The sequence below is a fragment of the Carassius auratus genome, unplaced genomic scaffold (assembly GCF_003368295.1).
Source record: "Carassius auratus strain Wakin unplaced genomic scaffold, ASM336829v1 scaf_tig00216612, whole genome shotgun sequence".
NCBI classification, from domain to species: Eukaryota; Metazoa; Chordata; class Actinopteri; order Cypriniformes; family Cyprinidae; genus Carassius; species Carassius auratus.
Window position 1 is genome coordinate 1 of NW_020528661.1, and position 26,460 is coordinate 26,460.

The window sequence follows — 26,460 nt, forward strand, 5'->3', positions numbered from 1 at the left end:
TGAGAAGTCTGTCAAAGGAAAATGATATGATATGCATGATTATAATGTCAGTCAGTATTGGTCCACGGTCACTCACGTGCTGGTTATCTCTGCCAATCTCAGGTACTTTCAGCTCGCTCGCTGCTAAAGAGACGAGGGCTCCAAGCCTGACAGACAGCCTGAATTCACACAGGTAATGATGCCTCAGAATGTCTGAAAATATCTGCGAAACTGGAGCTCGATTTTGATTCGGATGAATATTGATGGTTTTAATGATGTGGCTCCTCTAACTTCCACTCGTGAGAGTGAGAGCTGCTAACAGGCTTTGGCAGGATTCTCTCTCAGACTAAAAAATCATGAACCCCAAAAGACCATTTCGATTCTGTTCAGACAGGCAACAAAAAATCTTTTCTTTCTTTTTTTTTTTTTGGTGCATTTGTGTCAAATCCGATTAGTTGTCAATGTTTTGAAATTGCAAAAAAACACATGACATATAAAACCTGATCCAAACTGCATTCAAATTAATTTGAAATCCAATTAGAATCACATTTTATGAAACAAATCATATCATGTGCATTGCTATTTTCTCTCTTTATTGTTGCACATCTCTTAGGTGGATATTGAAATTTCCTTTTGTAGACCAAGCAGGATCATGAGTTTGATTGAAGGCTTGGTCCATTACTCCTGGCCAGAGGACAAAGGAGATTCATGTTCCCTTTTCCTTCCATGACTTATGAGGAAGCCATGAGAGACTACGGAGTTGACAAACCAGACACTAGGTTTGGGATGAAGGTGACTGCACGCTCTTTCTTTGTACACATCATCCTAGATTGGACATAAGACATCAATGAGGTTGTTTACATGCTGGCCGTCCTTGGCATCACGCTGTGCTGGCATCCTGTTTCCCCACACATCACAGATTTTCATGCGGTGCTCAACAATTAAAACTGAATCTCTTGGGAAATGTTTTCTTTGCACTTTTGTGTGTCTGAATGCGTTCAGCTCATAGTTTTACAGAGCCTTTTGCTGAATCTGTGTTGTTTTTAGCATTTCGATAAATAAGAGATACATGTATAAAAGTTTTGGGTCAGCACATTTAAAAATAAATAAATAATTTTATATAATAATATATTATAATTAAATTGATCAGAAGTGAAAGTAAAAGCATTTATAATGTTGCAAAAAAATTTTTTATATTATTAAAATAATCCTGAAAAAAGTATTACAGGTTCCGTAAGAATATTAAGCAGCATCGCTGTTTTCAGAATTGCTAATAATAAAAGTGTTGTTTTATTAGAATGACTTCAATGGATCATGTGACACTGAAGGCTGGATTGATGGCTGTTGAAAATTCAGCTTTGACAGCACAGGAATAAATTACTTTTTTAAATATATGAAAGTTGGAGAGTTGAAAATTGTAATGATTTTTCACAATATTGATGTTTTTTTGTGTTAATAAATGCATGCTTGGTGAGCATAAGTCATTTTCTACTCAAATCTTTGAAGGGCATTGAATGAATTTGATTTATTACATTTTCTTTTTTAATTGTTTAAGTTTTGTTATTAATAGGAAAAAAAGAAATATATATAGTAGTGCTAACGATTAATCGCGGTTAATCAAATCATTAGAGTTTTGTTTCCATAGTATATTTGTATGTACTTTATATATTTATTAAGTATATAACAAATACACAACATTACAGTTATATATATTTTTAATTTTACATATATTAATATATTAATATTTTATAACAATACATATTTTTCTTAAATATATACATGCGTGTATTTATGTTAACATCATAAATATGCACAGTACAGACACATATACTATGGAAACAAAAACTTTTATTTTGGAAGCGATCAATCATGATTAATCATTCGACAGTTCTAGTATTAACATATATGCCACAAGTCACAACTACATTTATACAAATTGTCTTAATAATAAATTAATATTCCCTTTTGTGTCCTGATATGATAGTTGTTGACTGAGTGGCAAAACTCCACAAATAATTCTGAAGTGTTTTTCTTTTATTCAGCTTGTGGATGTCACCACAGCATTCCAGGGAACGCAAATCAAGTTCATCAAAGATGCACTTCTTAAACCAAGTGGCTGCATTCAGGCCATTTGCATCCCAGAAGGAATGGTAAGGAAAGAATCTGGAGATTCTGATTCTTAAGACCAACACTGCAACTGATTTCCAAACAAATTCAATTTTTTCAAGCAGCTGTCATGATCAGTGTAGCCCGGTTTTCAGTCTAATAATTATTATGGGCTGAATGAATGCATCAATCAATGAGATAATTCCCACATTAGTAAACTCTATTACATTAATTTCATTTGCAGTTCAAAAGAACGTAATTAATCACTAATAAATTAGTATTGATGAGATTAAAATTATTTTTATACTCCTTAGAATTCATATTCTTGCCCTTCAAGGAGTCACCAAACCAGAAAAGTGCTCCATTTATATTGCATTACATTGGAAATCAATGAGCAGCATAATAATGATGTAATTCTGATGGTCTTTATTATATTTATTCACTTTTATTGAAAGGCAACTGCATGTGTTTTAACAGTTTCTCCCATTTGTACTGTATTTCTAAGAGTGGTCCGTCTTCTCTCCCTTATACCATCTCTGAAGCAGTTGAAGGTAACTGTGTGTGCATTTCTTCCACAGAAACACCTGAAGGGCAAAGACTTGGAGTTTCTCAAACAAGCAGCCAAGACACAGTATGGTCAGGTGAGTTTGAGTCTTTCTTACCGTGTTTGCTGATGAAACGCCACCAAGCGTTCAGTATGCGCACATCACTGGAAGTCTCCTGAAATATTTATCTGAAAAGTAATCAATAAGTCAGGATGATTTGGTGGTAAATCAGTCAAGTGTAACACACAGCATACTTACCCTGAGGCAAGATCAGCCACACTAGAGGGACACAGCTCCCTATTTGTGTTGTAGGCCGTCCATGGAGTCTTACAAAGGGAATGTTAAATGTGTACATATGGTGTGGTGGTCTCCACACCATATGTAGTACTACATATCTAATTTATAGCTTGTAATGATTCACATCATTTGAAATAGTCTGATCCATTTTTCATGTTAATTCATGTTAGATGCTTTAGAGTAAAAAAAAAAAAAAAACTAAGACTAATTTGCCTCTTGTCTCAGTCTGTTTTTGTTAGTGTTGCTGCAAAGGCAAAAATCTCTATATAACGAGGGAACACTCCCTAAATATTGGGACAGTTCACCAAAAATTAAAGTTGTCATAATTTTTCACCCTGATGTCATTCCAAGCTTGCATACACTGGAAGGAAAAGTGGTCCAATGCTGTTTTAGTCCCCACTGAATATCCTTGTATAGACAAACAATTCAGAATATCTGTTTTTTGTTTTATAGGGTTAGTTCACCCAATTATCAATAATTATGTCATTAATAACTCCACCCTCATGTCGTTCCAAACCAGTGAGACCTCTGTTTATCTTCGGAACACAGTTTAAGATATTTTAGATTTAGTCCCAGAGCTCTCACTCCATTTAAGCTGTGTGAACGGTATACTGTCCATGTCCAGAAAGGTAAGAAAAACATCATTTTGAAGCATTGAAAATACATTTTAGTCCAAAATAGCAAAAACTATGACTTTATTCAGCATTGTCTTCTCTTCCGTGTCTGTTGTGAAAAAGTTAAAAACAAAGCAGTTTGTGATATCCGGTTCGCGAACAAATCATTCGATGTAACCGGATCTTTTTGAACCAGTTCACCAAATCGAACTGAATCATTTTAAATGGTTCGCGCATTAATCCACATTAATCCACAAATGACTTAAAAGCTGTTCACTTTTTTAATGTGGCTGACACTTCCTCTGAGTTCAAACAAACCAATATCCGGAGTAATTCATTTACTCAAACAGTACACTGACTGAACTGCTGTGAAGAGAGAACTGAAGATGAACACAGAGCCGAGCCAGATTTTTTTGTAAATCAACAATTCCCAAACAAATTATTTTTTAGTCATTTATTTTTGGGGACTATACAGCACAAGCAGAGTAGGCCAAATGATTCCCGAACAATAATTTATGTGAGTCATTGGCCTTTGTTCATGAATATAGAACATACAGCACAAACGTGTAGTCCAAAAAGTTAAAAGGGAAATGTTGTGTTAATAATGGTTCTAAATGCTTAAAGGTTCTAAATCTCAAGAGTAATGATGAGGGACACTTCTGGTGTGCCAATAGCCTTGTGGTTGCACTTTGTGTGACCCAAATTAAAGTTCTGGCTCATTTACTTTCCAATGCCGTCACCTCTCATATTTCATTGTCAAATCTCTACTACTATAAAAATAAATAATAATAATAAATCTAAAACGGCTGATAGCTGACTGTTCTGCTAGTTTTCTCACTCCAAACACTTTAGTCTATATGTGACCCCAGACCACAAAACCTTTCTAAGTCGCAGGGGTATACTTTGAAGCAATAGCCAAAAATGCATTGTTTGGGACAAAATTATTGATTTTTATTTTATGCCAAAAATCATTAGGACATTAAGTAAAGATCATGTTCCATGAAGATATTTTTTAAATTTCCTACTGTAAATATATCAAAATTTCATTTTTGTTTAATAATATGCATCATTAAGAACATCATTTGGACAACTTTAAAGGTGATTTTCTCAATGTTTAGATTTTTTTGCACGCCTCAGATTCCAGATTTTAAAAAAGTTATATCTCGGCCAAATACTGTCCTATAATAATAATAATAATATAAAAAAGCATCAATGGAAAGCTTATTTATTGTGTATGTGTAAATCTCAGTTTGTAAAAAATTGACCCTTATTACTGGTTTTGTGCGTCCAGGGTCACATATTGTCTTCTGTCTGTATTTATAAATGAAAAGTGAACTTTGAGGTAGTGTTTTTGGCTTGAACTAAATGGCACCGTCAAAGGTGATTCTCCATTGCTATCTGTTTTAGTCCAGGTCTTGGCTTCGTTTGTGTCTGGGAATCCAGCCCGCAGCGTTCTCGAGACTGATGATTTCTCAAGAGCTTGTGCCCTATGCTGTCAATGGAAATTGAATATAGGCCGGTGAAGGAAATGGATGATCATTGCTGTGTTTGCGCTGTGTGTCATGCAGGAGGTGAGTGTGGCTCCAGTAAGGGCAGATGGTTCACTGAAATCCCCTCTCAGCCGGCTGCTTTCGGACAGGGCCAAACAACAGCTGCTCCAGATGGCCCAGGCCAATGCAGGAGATCTGATCTTCATCACAGCCGGACCCCGAGAGAACGTGGTGCGTATCTATCTCCATTTTGTTACACACGTTCACAGATTTCATATAACCATGCTGATTCAAACTCATAAACCCATCATGAGAGCTCAGAGAGCAAATATCTACATAAAACTACAGGTGGACCACAAGTAGATGAAGATAATTTGAGTTAGAGTAAATAATTCAGTGCTCAGCATCCCCGTTGTCCTCAAGTACCTTCCCATCAGTTTTATGCCCTACAGAGATTGATAACTAAGGGTTTTTTGGAAAATATGGCTTCAGAAGAATGCTGACATGATCTAATCTCTTTTAAAAGAAATATTCATCTTTTCCGTGCCTCCGCTCTCGCTCGGGGCTGGTGCAGATGGTGAGCTTGGCACAAAGTGAGATGGCTGTTTTGTCACAAAGCAGAGATGTGGGAGATTGCTAGGGATAACTGGCGAGCTTTGTGAGCTGAGGTTGTGGGATGAATGGTGATGCTGCTAGTGCAGAAAGTGGGAGAAATCAGAACTGGGGGAGCTCTTTCTCCAGAAATATAGTTTTAGAGATTTTGGGATTTCATTTGCATGTTCTTGCTCTCAAATATGTGCATTGTAAAAGCTTCATGTGGGGTCATTTTTGGCTGTTTTATTGTCATCAAAAATGTAAAACGACTAATCCAAGTTATTCCAAAATGATCTGTAGCTCCTCAGAACATGTCCTTTCTAAGGCAATCCTGAATGACCTGCTTTATTCTGAAAACATTTGTATTATTCTGAAAAATGTGTAACCTTTTACTTATGTTAAAGGATTAGTTCAAACAAAAAAATGTAACTTTCATAATTTCCTCAAGCTGTTCCAAACCTGTATGTCCTTTTTTCTTACGTGGAACAAAATAGAAGATATTTAGAAGAATGTGCTAACAGTTTTTGTACTTACAATGAAAGTCAGCAGCTAAAATAACTAGCAACTAGTTAATAGTGAAAACTGGTCCCTAAACTTAAGTGTTATCCAAAAAAACTTTTGTCATTAACTAAAACTGTTAATAATTATTTTCAGTAATTGAAATAAAACTGTAATATAAATATAAATTATACATTAAATACTTAAAACATTTTTTTTAACTGAAATAAGTATAAGCTGAAGCACTAAAATAAATGGAAATTAAAAAAATAAGTTTATGCTGTATTTATATCAGTGTTCTGACCAATCGTCATACTTCAGTAAAAGTACAGATACCTTTATGGAAATTGACTCAAGTAAAAGATAAAGTTAAGTAAAAGAGTTAAAACACTTAAGTAAAAGTTTTAAAGTAACGGATATTAAATCAACTTAGGTATATAAAGTACAAGTCAATTTTATACATAATGTCATAGCTGATTGTATCAATGGCAGCCTAACTTGGAGTATATAGATATATATATATATAAGATTTATGAGAGTTAAAGGGATTGTTTACAAAAATGACAGGACAGTAGAAAAAATTGAGGCATTATGTTCAAAGATGACCAGTAGATATGCACTGATGTTGATTTTTCATGGCCATTTCTGATTGCCGTTTCTTTTTTTTTTTTAAGCGAATCAGCCAATTCTGACACGATTGCCAATTTTTACAAATATTTATTTTGTTTTAAGCAAGAGAATTAAGAAAGAATTACAATATGCATTGAATCAAAAGATCAATTCACAAACTAGATATCGCTGTGATGGATCAGCAATATTACTTAGTTTTTTGCACTTTGCAGTCGCAAATGTAACGAAAAAGTCAGGAGAAATGTATTGGGAGTGAAAGTATAATTTTTCCCTTTGATATATAGTAAAGCAAACGTCACCAAAAATATTTATACTCCAGTAAAGTACAGATACCTAAAATCTCTGCTTAAGTAGCTACTTTAACGAAGAATTTGTACATTGCTACTATACATTACTGATAACAATATATTTTAAAAATGTCAAAATCACATTTTCAACAGATAGAGTTAAGTTAAAGCCATTGTGGTTTTGCAGGTTTGAGTCCGAATCCATTACCTCTTTCTGTAATAATGATTTCTTGCAATGCTTCACTATTTAGCTACATAATTAAATGCATCATGTTTTAGCGCCCTCTGTTGGGGAAGCTGAGACTGCAGTGCGCGGAGCTGCTTGAGAGCTACGGTGTGCCTGTTCGTGACCCATCTGTCTTTCACTTCTTGTGGGTGGTGGACTTTCCCCTCTTCTTACCCAAAGAGGATAATCCAGAGATGCTTGAGGCTGCTCACCATCCCTTCACTGCTCCAGTCCCAGAGGATGCTCATCTGCTGTACACTCAACCCCGCAAGGTGTGTACCACACTTCTCAGGCAGCACATCACAGACACAGACAGTTTTTTTAACCTTACAGGATCATAGCTTTGCATTTTGATGGAAACCCTTAAGAGGATAGGAAATCTAAATAAATCTAAGAAGGCGGGCTCTTACATTCACCAAGGATGCATTTATTTGATAAAAAGGTAAAACTGTAATGTTTTGAATTATTATTCCAATTGAAAATTCTATTATACTATATTTTAAAACAAAGTAACGTATTATTGTGGTGGCAAAGATGAATTTTCAGCAGCCGTTACTTCAGACTTCAGTGTCACATGATCGTTTATAAAGTATACTAATGATTTAGAGATGTATGTTTTTTACATAATTGCTCATAATTGATTTATGAGAAAATCATTCTTTGGAGTCATTTTATTATAAGAGTGAAATTGGTTGTTAAATCGGTTTGAATGATTAATAAGCGAGTTGGTCTAAATCAAAACCATTAAAATAAAATCCTTATCCAGTCATCACAGTTGACTGGAAATATAATGTAAATGTCACAAAAAATTCATTGTTTTCATACCTACCAAAACAAACCTACTTCTGTCATCCAATAATTAACGTCAAGGACAAAAGTGACATTTCGGGTTATTATATCATGGTACATCGCAATGTATTGAATGGTGACATAATATATAGTGGGGTTAAAAAAATATAATTTAACTTTTTTTTTTTGGGGGGGGGGGATACCTGGAAATAGCAAAGAAAATAGCATATGATAATAAATAATATAATTTTTAATACAATTATTTGTAATTTGTTGCATTTTGACTATGTTTTTAAATGTGCTTGTACCATGAGAAGCACTGAAATATACCAAAATTGCACAAACATTCATTGCTCCAAATGGCATATTAAAACATTTAATGTGGAACTTGAGCTTAAGTCAGGTAGGAACACAATGTCATAGGTATTTTTGTCCAAAACCACTATCACTTTCAGGAAATGTAAAACGAAACATTATTATAATTTTTTTAGTTTTTATAATTAAACACTGCATCATCAGAGTTGGTATTGTGGATTTACATATGATCAGACACCTGCATGAGCCATTATAATATTAAGATTTTATGAAAATCAAGCTCAAATGGAGTTATGAAGTTTTTGACCAGTGAATGACAGCAATATTTGTTTTGTCCATCATTAAAATGTTAGTGCATTGCATTACGATTTCATCAACTTACAGGTTATAAAGTTTATTGAAGCTATACGGGCACTCAGTTTTTTTTTATCTCATGATATAAAAAAGATGAAGCGCTATATGCACAGTATATAAAAATATTATTAGCTACACCTAGATATTAGCTACACCTAGATGGCAAATGCTAACACTCTTCTCTGCTCTTAAAAACATGAACATTTATAGACATAGTGTTTCTTGGGTAAAGAAAATGCTGTATTTATTCAAACATCAGATCTTTATTTACCCTTGCATTGTGAACTAGCAGAGATCTGTATCCAGACAATTTTTCCACGCCACAACTGACAACCTGTCACGCGGCACAGTGGTTGGGAAACACTGAGATAGTTGGTGATATCCAGAAATAGTCTGTTGCATAGTTTTATCACTACAGTCATGAGTCGAGTATTTCATAGATGAAATGTATGATCGCGCTCTGAATTCCACACGTATCCCTCCGCCTGTTTATCTGTTCTCTCAGGTGCGTGGCCAGCATTACGACTTGGTTCTGAATGGCTGCGAGGTCGGAGGAGGTTCGATTCGCATCCACAATGCCTCTCAGCAGCTGTACGTCCTGGACACAATTCTCAAGGTAATGGAACGGGAGTGAAAAATTACACAGCTAGCAAAGAGCATGATTTAATGCCACTCTGACAACAAGTTAAAGCACTTGTAATGGACGTGTCCGGATACCTGACTGCACCATTTTCTTATTTGTGACTCTTACTTAACACCCCCGCACCACTGACTACCCGTTCGGTCGCTGTGGAAACCCATTAAGCTATACTTAACTGCCTTTAAAAAGAACAAACGCTTTGGATCTTAAGAGCCAGGGAGAAGAAACACCGCATTAGGGTGTTTTTGCTCAAGTCGAACTTAAGAATTCTTTTTGAAGGTCTATTTTACTGTTGACACGGAAGCAGTTGTATGGATCTGTATGATTTAGACATGCCGAGACTATGAACAATTCCCTTTCAAGCTGAAAAGGATGTGAGTTACGGTCCACTTTGTCCTTTTTCTTCTGTCTTGCTTGTGTTACAGGAGGACACATCACTCCTTTCCCATTTATTGGAGGCTCTGGACTCCGGGGCCCCTCCGCATGGTGGAATTGCATTGGGTGAGTGAGCATTCAACACATGCTACCTTGGACTTTCGCAAGGTTGTTGGGGTACCGCTGTGACGAAAGGCCTTGTTGATTACATTCTCCTGTTGGTTAAAGTGGAACGGTCATGCTCAAAAACTCAAATTGCCTTCCCAGCCAAGAATTTTGTGGCAGCTTTGTTTCAGTTTAAGACTGTAAACTGAAGCATGAAGTGTCTTGGAGTTTATTTGTGTGTATGGCAGCACTATTTGCATAAACTCTGATACACAAATTTTGCCATGTTCTTGTTTATATGATAAAATCTAAAGAGTAAAAAAGAAAAAAAAGAAGTCAACTAAATGTAATTTTCAGAGATAATTTAAAGAAGTAATTTAAAATGCAATAACTAAAAACTAAAGCCAGGTGTTTTAAATGCTATAAGTAAAATTAGGCATCACAACAGTATGAAAAACGTGAGATTTTCTAAAGATGACATTTACAGTGATATTAAATTATTGTTTTTAAAGGTTAAGATTAATAGCATTTGATGATGAATAGGGTCATTCGTATCTAAAAAAAAATACTAGAATTGAGCTTGCATGATTAAATGTTGAATTAATATTTATAACAAATATTTTAATGTAAATACACTACAGTTTTAAATGAATGAATCTAAAGCAGTTAACACGTTAATAGTGACAAAGACATTGATAATGTAACAAAAGACTTCTGATTTAAAAAGATGAACTTTCTATTCAGAAAAGAATTATGAAAATGATCACAGTTTGCACAAAAATATTTTGCGGCAGTGTTTAATAATAATAAGAAATGAGCAACAAGTCAACATCATATAATGATTTCTGAAGGATCTCAGACTTGTATTTGTAATAAACTGTAATAAGATTACAGTTAATAAATCATTACACATAATAAATATGGAAACGATATATTGTGCATTCCTAATAAATATAAAATAGCTGTTTTTCTTCTGAACAGGGCTGGACCGACTGGTGTCCATCATTGTAGGAGCTCCCAGTATCAGAGATGTCATAGCCTTTCCAAAATCCTTCAGAGGTCACGACCTCATGAGTCGTGCTCCAGACTTCGTCTCTGAAGAAGACCTGAAGCCGTACCATATTTCTGTAGTCTGGCCGAACACAGATATAGAGGGTCACCAGCACAACTCAGTGTAAACTCTAAAATGTTTGTTAATATGCGTATGATGTTACGTTTGCCCGAGGATGCAAGATGATTCGCAATTTCCATCGGCACCATGCGGTCGCCATCTGTGTCCATGCCTTGTGATGGACTTCAGAGCAGAAGCAGCAGGATCACTTCCTGTCCTGGGAGAATTGAGCACTATCTTCTGAGCGAAGGTGACACGTGTGTCCCCCTCATCACAAAACACTTTCTTCTGCTGCTTCAACAGATCAGTCATGTACTTTCTCAACATATGCATGATCTGTAATTAGTGTTTTCAACTGTAACATTCGAGTGAAAAACTGGATTGTGAGCATAATTGAATATTCCAACAGGGGGCAGAATTGTTCCGTTGCAACTGTTAACATTGCCCCCCCCCACCCCCATGCCCTGCTGTGAAATCAGCATGCACCATATCCTACATTTTTCTCCACCACCAGACATACCAAATAAAGCTACATTTCAGTTTTTCTCAGCGATGCCTTATCTGCAAAAGCAGATGCTCGTTTTTCATGCCCAGGTACAGCTTCTCATTACAGCCAGTGTTGTTTTAAAGCAGACCTGTGAGTTGGCCGCCAAGCTGGGAACATAGTTTTGTGTAAGACATGCTGTTTTTGCTGTTCTTCCAATGACTTTTCCTTAAGTATCCACTTATTGCCTATTTACATGACTATGTTTACTTGGAAGTACCTGCCTGCATTCGGTTGATATTTCCATTTGTGCACTAGTAACCTCGGCTGTGATATAGAGCTCTTTATTAATAGTATATACATGCAATCCACAAATACATTGTAAAAGTCTGGGCTTCTATCATGAAGTCTTCTTAAAAAGGGATGGTTCACCCAAACCTAAAAAATTCTGTTCCAGACCAGCTTGATTTTCTTTCTTATTTGGAACACAAAAGAAGATATTTTCAAAAACATCTCCATGCCTTTTTTTTATGTCCATAGTGTTTTTCACTCTTCAAAATAATCTTCTTTTGTGTTCTCCAGAAAAAAAAAAATGAAATGTATACAGTCCAAAAATACACACCTGGAGAAGCACAAAAAAAAATATTTTCTCAGTTTCACAGGGCTGCAATCGTTGGCAGTTAAATGTGTGCTTCTCCGACTATGTCAGCGTCTATTTCATGCAAACTGTGCATTAGCTACAACGGTTAAATACTTAAATACAACAGTGTGAACTCACTGTGCCTAAATACGATGCTAGGGACAAAAATTTGTTCGGCTTAAATAACATTTTGCAAATAATATGTGATTGTAATATAATAATACTAATACAGCTGTAGCATTTTTGGGGGGTTCAGTTAACTGACAGCATATTTCTATATTCAACACACTGCAGCTACTCAAGCCGTTTTATTTTGCAGTCTGAAATAAAATGATAAATATGTGTGAATGGTGCATTTTAGTCCATTTATGTTTAAATAACTTCTGACCGGTACAAATCGATGCAAGCGTGTTATTTCTGATCTCTTAATGGAGATGCTACCTGCATGATTGGCAAGAAGAAAACTGTAGTTCTCAAAGAATATAATCTTATGCATCATTACTCCACTCAGCATGCAGCGCAGTCTGTTAGGTATGAGGTTGAGATGAGCTGCTAACCTCTGAAAAAGGTCTAATCATGCATCATTAAGTATATATAGTTAAAATTAAGGGTGCTCCGATCACGATCGGCCGATCATTAATGCGCATCTCATCAGTAAAGCCGGTTTTCTAATCAGCGGTTAATTCCATCAGGTGCGTGATTTCACATAGAGCAGCTGTTACTACACAGAGCCGTTGTTAACTGAGAAAATGCGCCAAAAAAACGCTGAAAATGAAGTGGATTTGCGCATCTTCTCTATTAACAACGGCTCTGTGTAGTAACAGCTGCTCTATGTGAAATCAGCACCTGATGGAATTAACCGCTGATTAGAAAACCGGCTTTACTGACGAGATGCGCATAACGATCGGCCGATCGTGATCGGCCGATCGTGATCGGAGCACCCCTAGTTAAAATCCATAGTCTTAAAAGCCCATTTTTGTAAGTATTCAACTGTCCACCAGCTGATTATTGGCCATCGGGTATTTTCAGTCTAAGACCTCTGATCTAAGAAGACAGCACTGCTTCTGTTGTCGTCCAGTGTTCCCATCAGCATCCTCTTGGGTTCAAGCAGACCGTTACTACTGCCCTACTGTTTTGGTGGGCGGCCTAAGCAATGCTGTAGGGAATTTAATGTCTAAGAAAGCTGCCCGATCACTATCAAGAGAATTCACTGGGTTTCTCCGGTCACCTACATTCCCATCTTTCTTTCTGGTGTGTAACACATCCTCTTGTCTGGTTTGTCTCTAATTGGCCTACATAACCATAATGGCCCATGGCTTTTTTACAGCAAACATAAAAGTCACATAAAGGACGATGAAAATTTCCTCTGGATAAACCACGTTGTTTTGCAGTACATGACTTTCAGTGACGGAAAGGTAATTATAATGTATTCCACCATGAGAGCCTTTTAGGCCTCCCTAATTTGTTTCTATTTAATAGGCTATATGCACACGGAGGTGATGACGTACTTCCGCTAAAATCTCAGCCTGCTAAGCCATTTCCGCTCGCGCTGAGGCGATTGTTTACAAAGCGATATAACAGCAACTACAATATGACTAGTAAGAAAACGTTCAAATTTCAGCGAACCATCTATAGTACAGCCGAGCATTGTTGTGTGCCTCTGTGTCAAGCTTCGAGCAAGTACAACAGTTTACTTAGTTTTCATACATTTCCATCTGACGCGGAAATCAGGCGAAAATGGCTTGTAGCTATCCGGAGGGACAAATTCACAGTTACTCCCCATACCCGAGTATGTAGCCGACATTTTAACAAGGATGATGTTCGTGAGCCCTTATCAGAGACGGGGAGGCGGCTATTAAACAAGGGAGCTGTCCCAGCACTGTTTGAGTGGAACAATTTCACCCTTCCCACTTCACGACCGGGGGTGTGGGAGAGGAGAGAGCGTCCGCCTCCGATGACGGAGGATGACGGCGACGCAGGCGAGAAAGCTGATATCCCTATGGACCACGACTACGCTTCGGCTTCAGATCCTGCAGTTGTTGATTTAGCCCTTGATGACAACATGTCTCTCAGAGATGAGATTCTCAAGCTGAGGGAACACGTCGAGAAGCTGACAATGAATCAGCGCTTTGGAATTCATCGTTTTGCTGCCTCAGACAAGGACATACGTTTTTTCACAAGGTAAGATATCAGATTGTTCTGTAGTAACGTTACTTTTGCAACAACAGATATAGTTGTGTGTGTGTGTGTGTGTGTGAGAGAGAGAGAGAGGGAGAGAGGAAGGCTAACAGAGTTGTATATTTGAAATGCTTCCAAGTAATATCATAGTATACACTGATATAATATTTAAATGATTATATCTGAATTGTATTTATTTAGATTTGCATCCTATGACCTGCTGATGAGATTCTGGGCCTTAATAGAGCCATCACTGCCAAATATGGTCAGTGTGACACAAGCACAGAGAGGCACCTTTACAGAGCCAAGTTCCACTGTAGTAAGTAGTTATTTACATGGCCCATACAATAAAACTTAAAGGGATAGTTCACTTCAAAATTAAAATTCTGTCATCATATACTCACCCTCAAGTTGTTTCAAACCTGTATGAATTTCTTTCTTCTGCTGAACACAAAGGAAGATATTTTGAAGAAAGAAAGAAATTCACTGAGTATATGATTTTCATTTTGAAGTGAACTATCCCTTTAACAAAGATCAGGGCTAATAGAGGTTGAGAGAAACATAACGCAAATTGTTTTTCTTTTGAACAGACTCGTTTCCTGCAGCCCATTGATGAGATGTTCATGTTTCTCAATTACCTGGCACTGGGTTCAAAACAGCGTGATCTTGCTGACCGGTATGGAGTCCACCAGTCCACAGTCAGTCGGATCATTACAACATGGAGCAACTTTCTGTACACTGTGCTAGGGTCTGTGAGGATCTGGATACCAGAGGAGAAAATAAGGGCACATCTGCCAGCTGAGTTTAAGGACTATGCAGACACTACAGTCATCCTGGACTGCACAGAGCTAAGGTGCCAGTGCCCTTCATCACCTCTTCTCCAAAGTGAAATGTTCTCAGCATACAAGTCCCACTGTACTCTCAAAGGGCTGCTTGGAGTGGCTCCTCATGGGGCGGTCACATTTATTTCTCAACTGTACGCTGGTTCCATCAGTGACAAACAGATCACGCGTGAGTCTGGAATTCTCTCCCTTTTGAGACCTGGAATGGCCATCATGGTCGACCGAGGTTTTCTGGTTGATGACCTTGTACCTTGCAAGATTTATAGGCCAGCATTTCTCTCTGGAAGATCCCAGATGTCTGCCTGTGAGGTCAGGGAGACCCAAGCAATTGCACGCCTCAGGGTGCATGTTGAGCGCCTCATACGGCGTGTTAAGGAACACAAGTTCTTTGACACAGAGATTCCACTTCGGCTTTTTGGCAACATTAATCAGCTGTATACTGTTGCATGTCTTCTGACGAACTATGAAAACGGGCCTCTTGTAAAGGCTTGGGCAAAGAAGCCAGAGTAGCAGCAGTAGAAAAAAATAAAAATTAATAACCTATGACCATTTGTATAACTACTTTCTTTAAATGTACCTTTGTAAATTACTTTGTATAAATTGAATTTTATAATTAATGTTATGTATGCACTGCTGTACATTGCACATACTCTTTGAATAAAGAACTACTGAATTATTTGCATGTTATATGTACTTTACCTCACCAATGCTTTTAAGCCATCTGTAATATAAGAATAATACTTTCATGCACAGTGAATTATTTACTGAATAACATTTATTTAGGGCTCCCAATTTACAAACAACAGTTATAAAATACTATTTTTAGGTAACCAATTATCAAAAAAATTAATCGGAAGAACATGTAACATGTAATTTAATAATAGATTAGTATTAATACAACAAGAAACATAGTAATACAATTAAGAAAAAATATAAAAACTTGAATCAATATATATGTACAAATATTTTGAAATGGATTGAACTAATAAGAGTTACTGCCAGTAAGAGAAATGGAGAAAAGAGAAATTAACAGCACTCTATAAAGAAGTGTGACAGGCAATCAGAATCTAATTATTTAGGGAAGCAAAGAGGTAACAATAAAAATAAAAAAAATCAATTTTTACTTTCATTGTTTTTGTGATTTCATTGTCTCTGGGAATCCTCTGAATAAACATGTCCTCCTGTGTGTAGACAACAAAGTCACACCAGTCTAAACCAGAAATCAACATCTGGCCCTGGATTTGCCAAAAGTAGGAATGAGATTTCCTTAATGTGTGTGTGCCCTCACTGATCTTAATATATGGGCAGTCAACATAGCTTGCAACATTGGGGCATTTAATTTCAACAAGGCCAAACACTGTCTGCCCCTTTGGATCGTACACAATGCCATCAGGTGATGACCCCATCCAGGGTGCATCAGGGTGGATAAGAAAGCCGCAGGGATAGTGGTTAACCTCCCTTACTCTGCAGTACTCCTCTACTGCTGCAGGTTCCATGTCAAGCCCCCTCCTCATGTCGGCAGTCTGATGGCTAGGTCTCAGAAGTCTTTTGGCAAGATTTTCAGCAGAGCTCTGTGCCCTGGTGTGACATACCTCTCTGAACTTGGAGGAGGTGATGCGGGGCCGCCTCAGTTGGTGCCACTCGATGCAGGAACTCTGCTCTTTTGTGCTGTTGGCAATTTTGTGTGCGTTCTCTAATGTTGTTTCCAGGGACATCATGTGGTGCTGCTGATGTTCAGTGCAGACAAAAGAGCAGGTAGCGGGTCCCAGCCTGTAACCCTGAAGTGGCAGCTGTGGGGGAGAAGGAGCATCTGTGTGGGGACAGGTTTTTGGAACTCTTTTTGCTGGCATATGATAGGATAACACACTTCCTTCTTGCACTTTTCCAAATGCAGAGTCAACCAGAGGAACATTAATGTCCATAGCCATAGTTGTTATCAGTGGAGCCACATCACTTGGAACATCATGGTAGACTTCATCCACCCTGAGTGTGGAAAGTTCAGGCAGAGCTGAACTGACACCCTTATACAAGTTGCTCCTATGGAAAAAACAAAATAATGTTTTTTTTTTATTTAATTTTTTAAAATGAGCCATAAAGTAAGTTACATATAAGTTGAATGAACAAAATAACAAAAAAAAAAAGCTTTATTTATTTAAACATACAATGTATCATATGATGAGATTATTACTTTATCTGAGGTCTCACTGATTACTACAGAAAATGCATTACTACTATATCTACACTTGAGAGCACTTTGACTCGGCGCAGTAATATCCACAGAAATATCCTTTTAGGAGTGATGATATTACTGCGCCGAGTCAAAGTGCTCCCAAGTGCAAATATAGTAGTGTTCCCAAGTGCTATTCTGCCATACATTATAGTTATCCATTATAGTTATCCAGAGCAATTAAGTGCACGCACTGAGACGAGAGAGGTATGCATCAACTCATCTTAGTTAAGGGAATAACATAGTTTAATATGAAAAAACAGTGGAGTGTTCCTTTAATGATAATAAAAATAATACTAACCTAATGCCTTCCATCAGTTTTCGTTCCTTGGGTCTGGCTGAAAGAATCACCATGTCATTTACGAGACCAGGTTTAACACCCTGCATTTGAACAAAAAAGGTTTTCAATAAACACAAACATCCATAAATAGAAAATTAAGTAGAAAAGTACCCTGTTAAAAACATTAGTTACCATGGATCTTGGCTTATGCCACTTCTGTTCAGTCTCTGTGCAGCTGTGTGTTGGGGGAACAGAGGTGATGCTAAGCTGGCAATAATGTGCAGTCTGGTACAACAGTGCTGCCACATGATTACACACAGCTGTACCTGCCACACAGGTACACTGGCAGCTTTGTAGCTGCACAGGACGGGCATCCCCAAGCACAATCTGAAAATACACAAATCTGTTATAATAGAATAAAAGTGCAGTTTTTTAAAAAGAGAATACATGAGTACAGTGAGAATGTTTAACAAAACAAACAAATTTGAACCATCGACATATAATTATTAACTACTAAAACAATTAATAACTACTAAACAATTTGTATGAGCTAAAATTGTAGCCACAATATTATTTATATTATTATTTATCTCACTTTACTCATCATCCCCAACAGTGGACACAGAACGTGTGTCAATGCAGTGACAAAACGGAACTCAGTTTCTGTGAATCCCAGTGATTAGCGTACATATTTAAATATCGATAAATATTCCAACACACCAGTGTTATTTATGGTATGGTAAATGAAATTTGTCTTTAAAATAACCTTTAGCATTATTAGATGCAATGATTCACAGAAACTTTGATCTGCCAAACGTAACCTGTCTCATGAACCATGAACCATGAACCAATCTGCGCTGAACCTGCAGTATAACTTTCTCTTACGCTTAAGCTGTGAGGCTTTTGGCTTTTCCTCATAGATCTGTAGCACTCAGCCCTAATCGTTACCTCTCCTGTGCTTGAATCCTTGTTTGAAACTGACATTGACAAAGGCGTTAGGAAAATTGGCTGTGATTGACACATAATAGTAAACATAGCCTACGCTGCACCTGCTGCGCTAGCACTAGATAGCATGCATGCTATGGGCATGTAAACACAGAACACGTCCAGATCTTACCTTCAAAATTGTGGATGTAGCTTGACACATACAATTTGAAGCCCTTCTCTTTCTTGGTTGTCGAAGTGTGACATAACTTTTGTATGATTCGACTCACGTCGTTGACCGTTACCTTTGGGACATCTTGAAGGGACCGAGTGAAAAATGCCATAGTTGTTATTGACGCTATGTGCGCCGTCGACGCCGGATGTAACCTGGCTGGCCGACTTGGAATGCGGAAGTGAGTGTGCATATAGCCTATTCACCCTATTTTGTAATCTCGAGGGACCACGCATGCACTGTGGAGAATAAACCATGCGATTTGACAGGAAGACCCTTTAGGTAACTTGCAAACATTGTGGGGGATAATGAGCTCACTGGCTTTACACATTTTGTTTCAAATGGATTTTTTTAATGTATTTTTTTTAAAGTACTCAGACTAAGGAAATAATTGGCTAATTCTGGTTTCTGTTCATCAATAAATTAATTAAGGTTACCTTGCCAGTGAGATTCAGATTCATTTTATTTCTTCAAAGGTGTGACTCGCAGATCTCCTTTTTTTTTGTTTTAACCAAAAGCAGTTCATGTTTTGGATTGCACTTTAAAGGGGATTACAATATTAGGGCATTATAAAACTAGACTTTTAGTAATGTATAAGTAGACATACATGACATAATGAATCTTAGGTGGTAGTGATTCAAGTTGTAGCTCTCAGAAAACTCCAAGTTCACAAGCTGTAATTACGAGTTATATGAGAACATGATGTGTTTTACAAATTGGAATCTCATAATCCCGGTAATTACGATATGGTATGAATGCACCTTATATTCTAGTACACCGTTGCATTCATGCCCTAAATATTCCCACAACCAAAGTCCCTAAGATGTTGGGCAGGGGTTCTCAAAGTCTACATTACATATTTTCAGCAGTGTCAAAGGTCTGGACTGGAATAATTGGCTATTACAAAACTTGTCTTTAATAAACATACATAGCATGCATAACATATAAGCATTTTTTAACGGCCTTTGCATTCAAAATACATTAATAATAAGTGAAAAAATGGCAAAAAAAATAAATTAATAATAATAATTTAAGTGTCACCAATAAAGGTCGACCGACAAGGGGTTTTCGGTGGCCGATGGCTGATACATGTTACTGTTTTTTTTTTTTTTTTTTTTTGATATGTTCAAACGAACGTGAAGCGCTGTGGATGCTGCTTTTGGTTGTGGTCGTTGTGTTGTCGGGTCTTCCCAATTCGCCTCCATCAGCTCTTGCTGTGGCCTCATTGTCAGGATCACGAGGACAATTCATTTGCAGCAAATTACCCTGCTATTGGACGTCATTTAGCACCTCATCTATGAGTGGCGATGTACACTGTTTTCCTCTTTTCCCTCTTGATCACTGGTAAGCAAACTGTTGTTTTCTTTTAGTGAGTGAGCTGAACTGAACTGTTGAATTGTAAAATTCCTCAAATTGTGAATAGTGAACTTTCCTGAAGAAATATATATTTTTTGACACTAGAGCACGTGGATGGACGTGTATAACTTTTTCGCCCTGGATTTTTTTAATTGGATTTTTTATTAATTGAATTGAACCTTAATTGAAAGTTAATTTGACTATATATATATATATATATATATATATATATATATATATGCAACTTTTCAGTGTGTTTAAATGGGGCACATATTGCCATTTGGTTATTTGGGACTGAACTATAACTGAAACAAATTTGTTTATCTTTTAACTTTATTTCTTTTGAAATAATTAACTGAAATTAGATTAGCTTGATTCTCTCCTTCTGTAGAAAAACAACAAAAAATGGCAATTCATTGTGTGTACATAAATGCTTTGTTTTTGTTAGTTAAGCCGAAAGTGTTTTTTACTTTTGAGTCACTTATATTAAGGATTCCAAGACCAAATCCTATGAATGAATGAGGGAATCCTAAAATCTCAAAAACTTCTTGCTGAACTTACATAGACATACATAGATATGGATGATGAGGGCATGTTCAACAGTAACGAAACGGATTACAAACCTTATTTTTTAACATAAACATGGCCAAATCCTCAAGAGTGGGTGCAACCATTTCTAACTTAAATGCACAAGGCTTCTGGTGTCATTCTTCCAGTTATTTTAGTTATGCTGCTTGGTGTTTCAGACTGGTGTTTGTTATCATAGTATCTTAATGTAATATCGTAATCATAAACGTACTGGTTTTTGGCAAACCTTTTTTTTTTTTTGATTGTTTACTGCATATTGCTATTCTTCTAGGCATTTACCTACAGAAAATAAGAAGTCTTGCACATTCCCAGAAGGATATCATTTATGACTCTTAATAGACTAATCTCGCTGACACTAAAAGTGACATTATAATTTGCGACATGTCACAGGAAATTCAGTCCTCAATGTCATCAAACTTGTTTTTGTATTACTGATACACTGATTTCTGACATTGTAAACTAGGGAGCGAAATAAAAATTCATATTTGTAAACTTAAAATGTGATCTTTATTCATTCTCACTCATCACCTATTGTTGGAAGACTAGTTGACCATCGTGACTCCTCCCTACTTCAAACCAGCATCCCTATAGATTTTAAAATACACATTAAGAGCTGAGGAGATGAGATGAATTTATATTTCTCAGAGGCTCTGAAGATTGATTTAGGGGTTTTATAGTGTAGTGACTTGCAGCCGAAATCACTTTAGTCCTCCGAGCAGGAGAAGTATACTACTGAAAATCATAGGATTTAATCTCCAAAACCTTAAAAATCTTTCTGGTGCTATGCTACATTATAGAAGTACAGGGGATATTTAGTAAGGCTTTAGTAAGGCTGGGTTAACGATTAATGGTATGCTTTGTGATGCTACAGAGTTATGGAAGATCTTGTGCCGTTCATATCCCTGGGGTGGGAAATTAAGGTTTTTGAGGAAACCCTTCCAGGATTTTTCTCCATACAATGCACTTCAGTGATGGCCAATGGGCTGAAGGTCCAAACTGCAGTGTTTCAGTAGAGCTTCCTTCAAAAGGGCTTGCTGGTAAATTCCCCAAGATTGCATTAATGATGTCTCAGGAAGCAAACCTTAGTCTGTAAAGTCTTGCACAACCAAATTACTTTTAGTCCACTGGTATTTTGAGGTGAACCATACTATTGGTTGAGTAAGATGCAAATATTGAAATATACCCCTGGGAATACAGACATGAATGTCTGCAGTTATAATTGTGTTTCCCAAGTGATACTTGACTCTGTAACAAGTCTAGCTGCCCTGCGGTTGTCATGGAGTCAGCTGCGTTTCTTTCTGGCAAATGAGATTGAATGTTTGTCCTCTGTGCTTAAATCCATCAAATTGCATTGTGACTTGAATAATAGATTGTCTGTCAAGCCTTCGGATGTCATCTTTGTCAATATTGAAGTAGCTTGTGTTGTTGTACGCTATGGGATTTGCTGCTCTGTACATGCCCGCTGAATTATTCTGTGAACAAAGATAAACGATTTCAAAATGTCTGATTTGGAGGCATAGTTACCGGTATGGGAAGGAAGCGTGAATATTGACCAATGGAAGCTGTTATTAAAATAGAAAAAGGATCAATAAAACAAGCAATGCTTGCTTACAGATTCTGCACATTTTCCCAGTACTGTACAGTTTGAATATTTCTGAAAGAGACAAACAGACGTATTCCATTTTATGATGAGTTTTGTATGATTTGTGTGTGTCATGAAGGTCATAAGACCTCGTATGCCATGTAAACAAGTACTCTAGCTTGACAATGCTTGTTCTCTACCCAGGCGAGAGCAGGAACCAAACGTTTTCCTTTTAAACGTCTGAAGAAAGAAAAAATGAGCGAGAGGGACTGAAAGCATAACCTCATGGGCTACATCCATTTCAAATGCATGTTAAGTTTATTCCCTCCTGCTTTGTGTGAAATTTTGCTTGTAAATTTAAACTGATAACACCTACAGCTGTTTTGACGTTTGTCTCAGTCTCAGTCCCAAAAGTCTAGTGCTCTGAAACTAGCAAGGAGAAACATTTTTTTTAGAGCTCTGTCATGTACAGTTCTACTCTTAAGCTTCCATACCCCTTGTTAAACCTTCAAGATGTTTGTCACTGTAACATGTGGCAAAAAAAAAAAAAAAACTAAATGAAACAAATTTGTATTTATTTTAGGTTTCATGTAACATTTTAAATTATTTAAAAATGATTAGACATTTTTAGATTATCTTTTTAAGATTTTCTTAGAGGTGTTTAGACAAACTGTGAAACATAATTTTATAAGCTCAATTTTATAATAATGAAATGCTAAAGGTTTGAAGGCCTCTTAAGGGGCAAATATAACTGGGATTGAAAGGAACTATGAAAGTTCTCAGAAAAAAAAGTTAAATATGAAACTGAGTAAAGGCCATTCCAAACTGTGAAAAATTAGAGTGCAGAACATTTAATAGTCCTCTGGTGTGTCATTCAATTCTGTGCAAGACCTGGTGACAAAAGACATTTGAGTTATTTGTTAAAAGCTTTAGGAACTGCAGTGCCCCTCCTCACCCAACAGCAATAGTTCCAAAGCTTCTGAGGACAAGCTTGCGGTGTGTTTAATTTTAGAAACACAATTTTGTTGTTGTTGTTGTTGTTGTATTTGCATTAATCTTAAAGCAAAGTCAAACTTTGTGATGAGATGAAGCTAGATATTTTCTCTTAGGTGAGAAACTGCTGCTGTTGTTATTTTCAAGCCATACACAAACTCACGTTTTGGTGGTACCCTTAAAGGTACCCTTTTAAAAATATTTTCTCCTTTTCACAGAGCAACAATGTCTCAAAATCAATAAAATAAAATAAAATAAAATAAATTGTGTTTGGAAAAAGTGTTTGGAATTGGACTATTCAGTTGTGATTGGGAAATCAGTTAAAAATTTCTTCTTTTTCTTTTTTTAGGTAAACATTTGTTTTGAAAAAAATGTGAATAATTATAAAAAAAAGAGGGATCATACTAAATGCATGTTATTTTTTATTTAGTACTATCCTGAGTAAGATATTGTACATAAAAGATGTTTACATTTAGTCCACAAGACAAATAATTGCTGAAATTAATAAAATAACCCCATTCAAAAGTTTGGGAACCCTTGGTTCTTAATACTGTGTGTGGTTACCTGATGATCAACGGCTGTCTTTCTGTTTTGTGATCATTGTGCATGAGTCCCTTGTTTGTTCTAGACAGTAACTGTTCTTCAGAAAAATCGTTCTGCAGTTTTCCAGCATCTTTTGAAATTAATCCATGATCTTCACTGCTTTTATGTCACCATTACTGACATATCAAATGCTTCTTCAGTCACTTTAGTCATCTGCTAGCACTTTATGAACCCCTGAGAGAATCAGGCACTGTCAATCAAACCACCACAACAACATGCATGTCTCATAATGCAGCACATGACAAGATGATCAAACGCTATTTGCAGCAAACTCAGCTCATTTGGGTTATCCAGCATTAAATATGTGAGAGTGTTTCCAGACTAAGGTAACACAAGTTTACCATAGACATCTATAGATTATTTGATGAGGGGCTATAAGCTCTGGCTGATATGGTTTTGCATACACAATTATCCCTAGAGCAAAACCGCTTTAATTTGTGTCAAGAGTCTGACCAGGTGAATAAATCAAAAAGGGTCACTTTGTTCTAAAATTCATGTAGAATCCAATACATGTTCATTTGTTGATAGTGAAAGCTTGTTTAAATTTTAATGCTTTGTTAAGATATACATGAGGTTGGTAACCTTTGTGTGTGTGTGTATATGTGTGTGCAAACTTAGTGGCTACTTTCACTACCTCCAGCTGGCATTTTGAGACTTTATCTTTAGTACTAATTGCGTATTGTCTATTTTCATTATTTTGTCTCTTTACGCATATTGAGTCTATTTACACATTGTCCCACTTAGTGTAAACAAGATTCTATTTTCTATTCTTAGTGCAAACAGCATCTAACTCTGTACACTAGGCTACATTATGTATGCAAAGCTATGTTTTTCATAGGCCTAGTTAACATTTATAACATTGAACCTGAAGACACAATCTGACTGGACAGCTTTTATGAGTCCTGAACATCCAAAACAATACTATGTGCTGGGGTAAATGCACTTGTTGTATGTGTGTACATATGGTGATATTTTTACCATTTCATAATTAATGAAGTGCTTATAAAATGTGTAAAGGAGTCATTGCACACAGAGATCTGCTGTGAGGAGACGGCTGTTCTGACGTCTATACTGAACTGAAATGTGCAACATAGCTTCTATGATGAGAAGAAACAGATATGCTTAGGCATTCTGTCCTTTATAGGGTCATATCTTGTGACATCACATCCTGTTCTTGGTTCTTTTGGATGTCTTTGGAGTGTGCTGCTTTCAAATATCAGTGGAACCACACCAGAGTTTGTTTGGCAGTGGTCTGGGACCCTTCTGAACAGGTTGTTCCCGGACCACTTGTTGGTGGTCACCAAGGTTCAGACGCATTGAAATAAACCGCAACAACAGCAACCACACCAGAGTTTTCTTTAATTGAACCAAACATGGCAATCGTAAACACCTCTATAAATCTACCATGTGAAGTCTTTTGAAACCCATTTAAAATGAAATAATTCCATGTTCCACAATGTATATGCCCTCACAAATACATTATAAATATGATGGACTTCATAAAGGTAACGGTAAAGCAGTTTGAGGTAATTTAATTAGTCTTTTGCATGATTGCTTGCTCTTGGACAGAATGAGCAAGTAAATCGCTCCAAGGACGAGATGGAGATTGTGAAGGGTGTTTGCACTGAAGTGGGCCCCGCTTTAGAATCCCAATGACTATTCATTGATAGCCGCCACTGAGCAGTGAAGGGTAAGAGCAGTGCACTCTGGGAAGGAAAACCATCCGCACCAGAATTGAAATATTATTCTGCTGCATGCCTCCAATAGACTGCAGTTTCCTTTCTGAAGTACGTTAAGCCTCACAGCCTCTCTGAATTCAATCAGTCATCAGGGCTGGTGGCAGGTTAGTGCTTCTCTCTATTGATTTCAACCTAGGGAAGCCAGCAGCTGACAACATGCATTTTCAATCTCGATGGCTCTTGTGCTTCTGTGAGAAGTTGCATAAATAATACATCCAATGCATTTTCATCAGCCTCTGTATTTCTCTGTGCATGTCGCATGGGGTGACGAAGCCAAAAGATGTGCATCTAGAAGCGCTGAATAGCTCCACTGCTCTGCCACCGTCAAGATTGTGTCCTGCAGTGATGTTTTGGTTTTAAGATACATCGATACTTCATTTCGGAGGTGTGAAGAGGGGTAATGAATAGTTAATATTTCTGTCACTCACTGACAGTGATTAACTAGAATTATTAATAGAGTCCTTTACCACCACACGCAACACTCTCCGTCTCCGGATGATGGATGACGGATTCATCCAGAGACTTGAAAACACCCCAGACATTCGTTATACAGAGTTCAATGAGATTCCATCTGCCAAAGGCATCCTCTTCTATTTCTCTGTAATAAGTGGTCATTTTTCAAATTCGTCTGATTTGTCTGTGGAAGATGCATGCATTCATTGAGATTTACAATGGAGTGACAATCTATAAAATAAATGAATGAATAAAGAGAGATGACCCCAGGGACGTGCTGGATTTCTATTCGCACTAGAAACCTGGTGGTGAGAAAGGTGTGGCAGACAGCATTAAAACACGGCTGAAGCCGTCACACCTTATGTGGGTTAACCTTGAGCATGT

The 26,460-nt window shown here is 37.0% G+C and overlaps 3 protein-coding genes and 1 long non-coding RNA gene across 4 annotated transcripts; 2 read left to right on the forward strand and 2 right to left on the reverse strand.

Annotated features, from left to right (window-relative positions):
- Positions 1–102: 102 nt before the first annotated feature.
- On the forward strand, positions 103–12,417 carry LOC113098685 (aspartate--tRNA ligase, mitochondrial-like; the record flags this gene model as incomplete). Its single annotated transcript, XM_026263715.1, has 9 exons — positions 103–172; positions 672–771; positions 2,022–2,129; positions 2,664–2,726; positions 5,110–5,262; positions 7,320–7,538; positions 9,230–9,340; positions 9,790–9,865; positions 10,826–12,417. Coding segments are annotated over 9 exons (1,097 nt in total), but the record flags the coding sequence as incomplete, so codon positions are not given.
- Positions 12,418–13,553: 1,136 nt separating this feature from the next.
- LOC113098686 (uncharacterized) lies at positions 13,554–15,775 on the forward strand. Its single transcript, XM_026263716.1, has 3 exons — positions 13,554–14,260; positions 14,459–14,576; positions 14,848–15,775. Exons 1-3 carry the CDS (start codon positions 13,671–13,673, stop codon positions 15,607–15,609), a joined length of 1,470 nt encoding a protein of 489 aa, XP_026119501.1. The 5' UTR covers positions 13,554–13,670; the 3' UTR covers positions 15,610–15,775.
- Positions 15,776–15,873: 98 nt separating this feature from the next.
- LOC113098687 (uncharacterized) lies at positions 15,874–17,683 on the reverse strand. Its single transcript, XM_026263718.1, has 2 exons — positions 17,628–17,683; positions 15,874–17,136 (listed from the first exon to the last, which is right to left on the reverse strand). The coding sequence occupies exons 1-2, from the start codon at positions 17,678–17,680 to the stop codon at positions 16,167–16,169; spliced, it is 1,023 nt and encodes a 340-aa protein (XP_026119503.1). The 5' UTR covers positions 17,681–17,683; the 3' UTR covers positions 15,874–16,166.
- A 1-nt stretch (position 17,684) lies between these two features.
- LOC113098688 (uncharacterized) lies at positions 17,685–18,960 on the reverse strand. The gene is made up of 3 exons (XR_003289175.1): positions 18,724–18,960; positions 17,799–17,993; positions 17,685–17,707 (listed from the first exon to the last, which is right to left on the reverse strand). It is a non-coding gene; the product is annotated as an uncharacterized LOC113098688 (long non-coding RNA).
- Between the last annotated feature and the right edge of the window lie 7,500 nt (positions 18,961–26,460).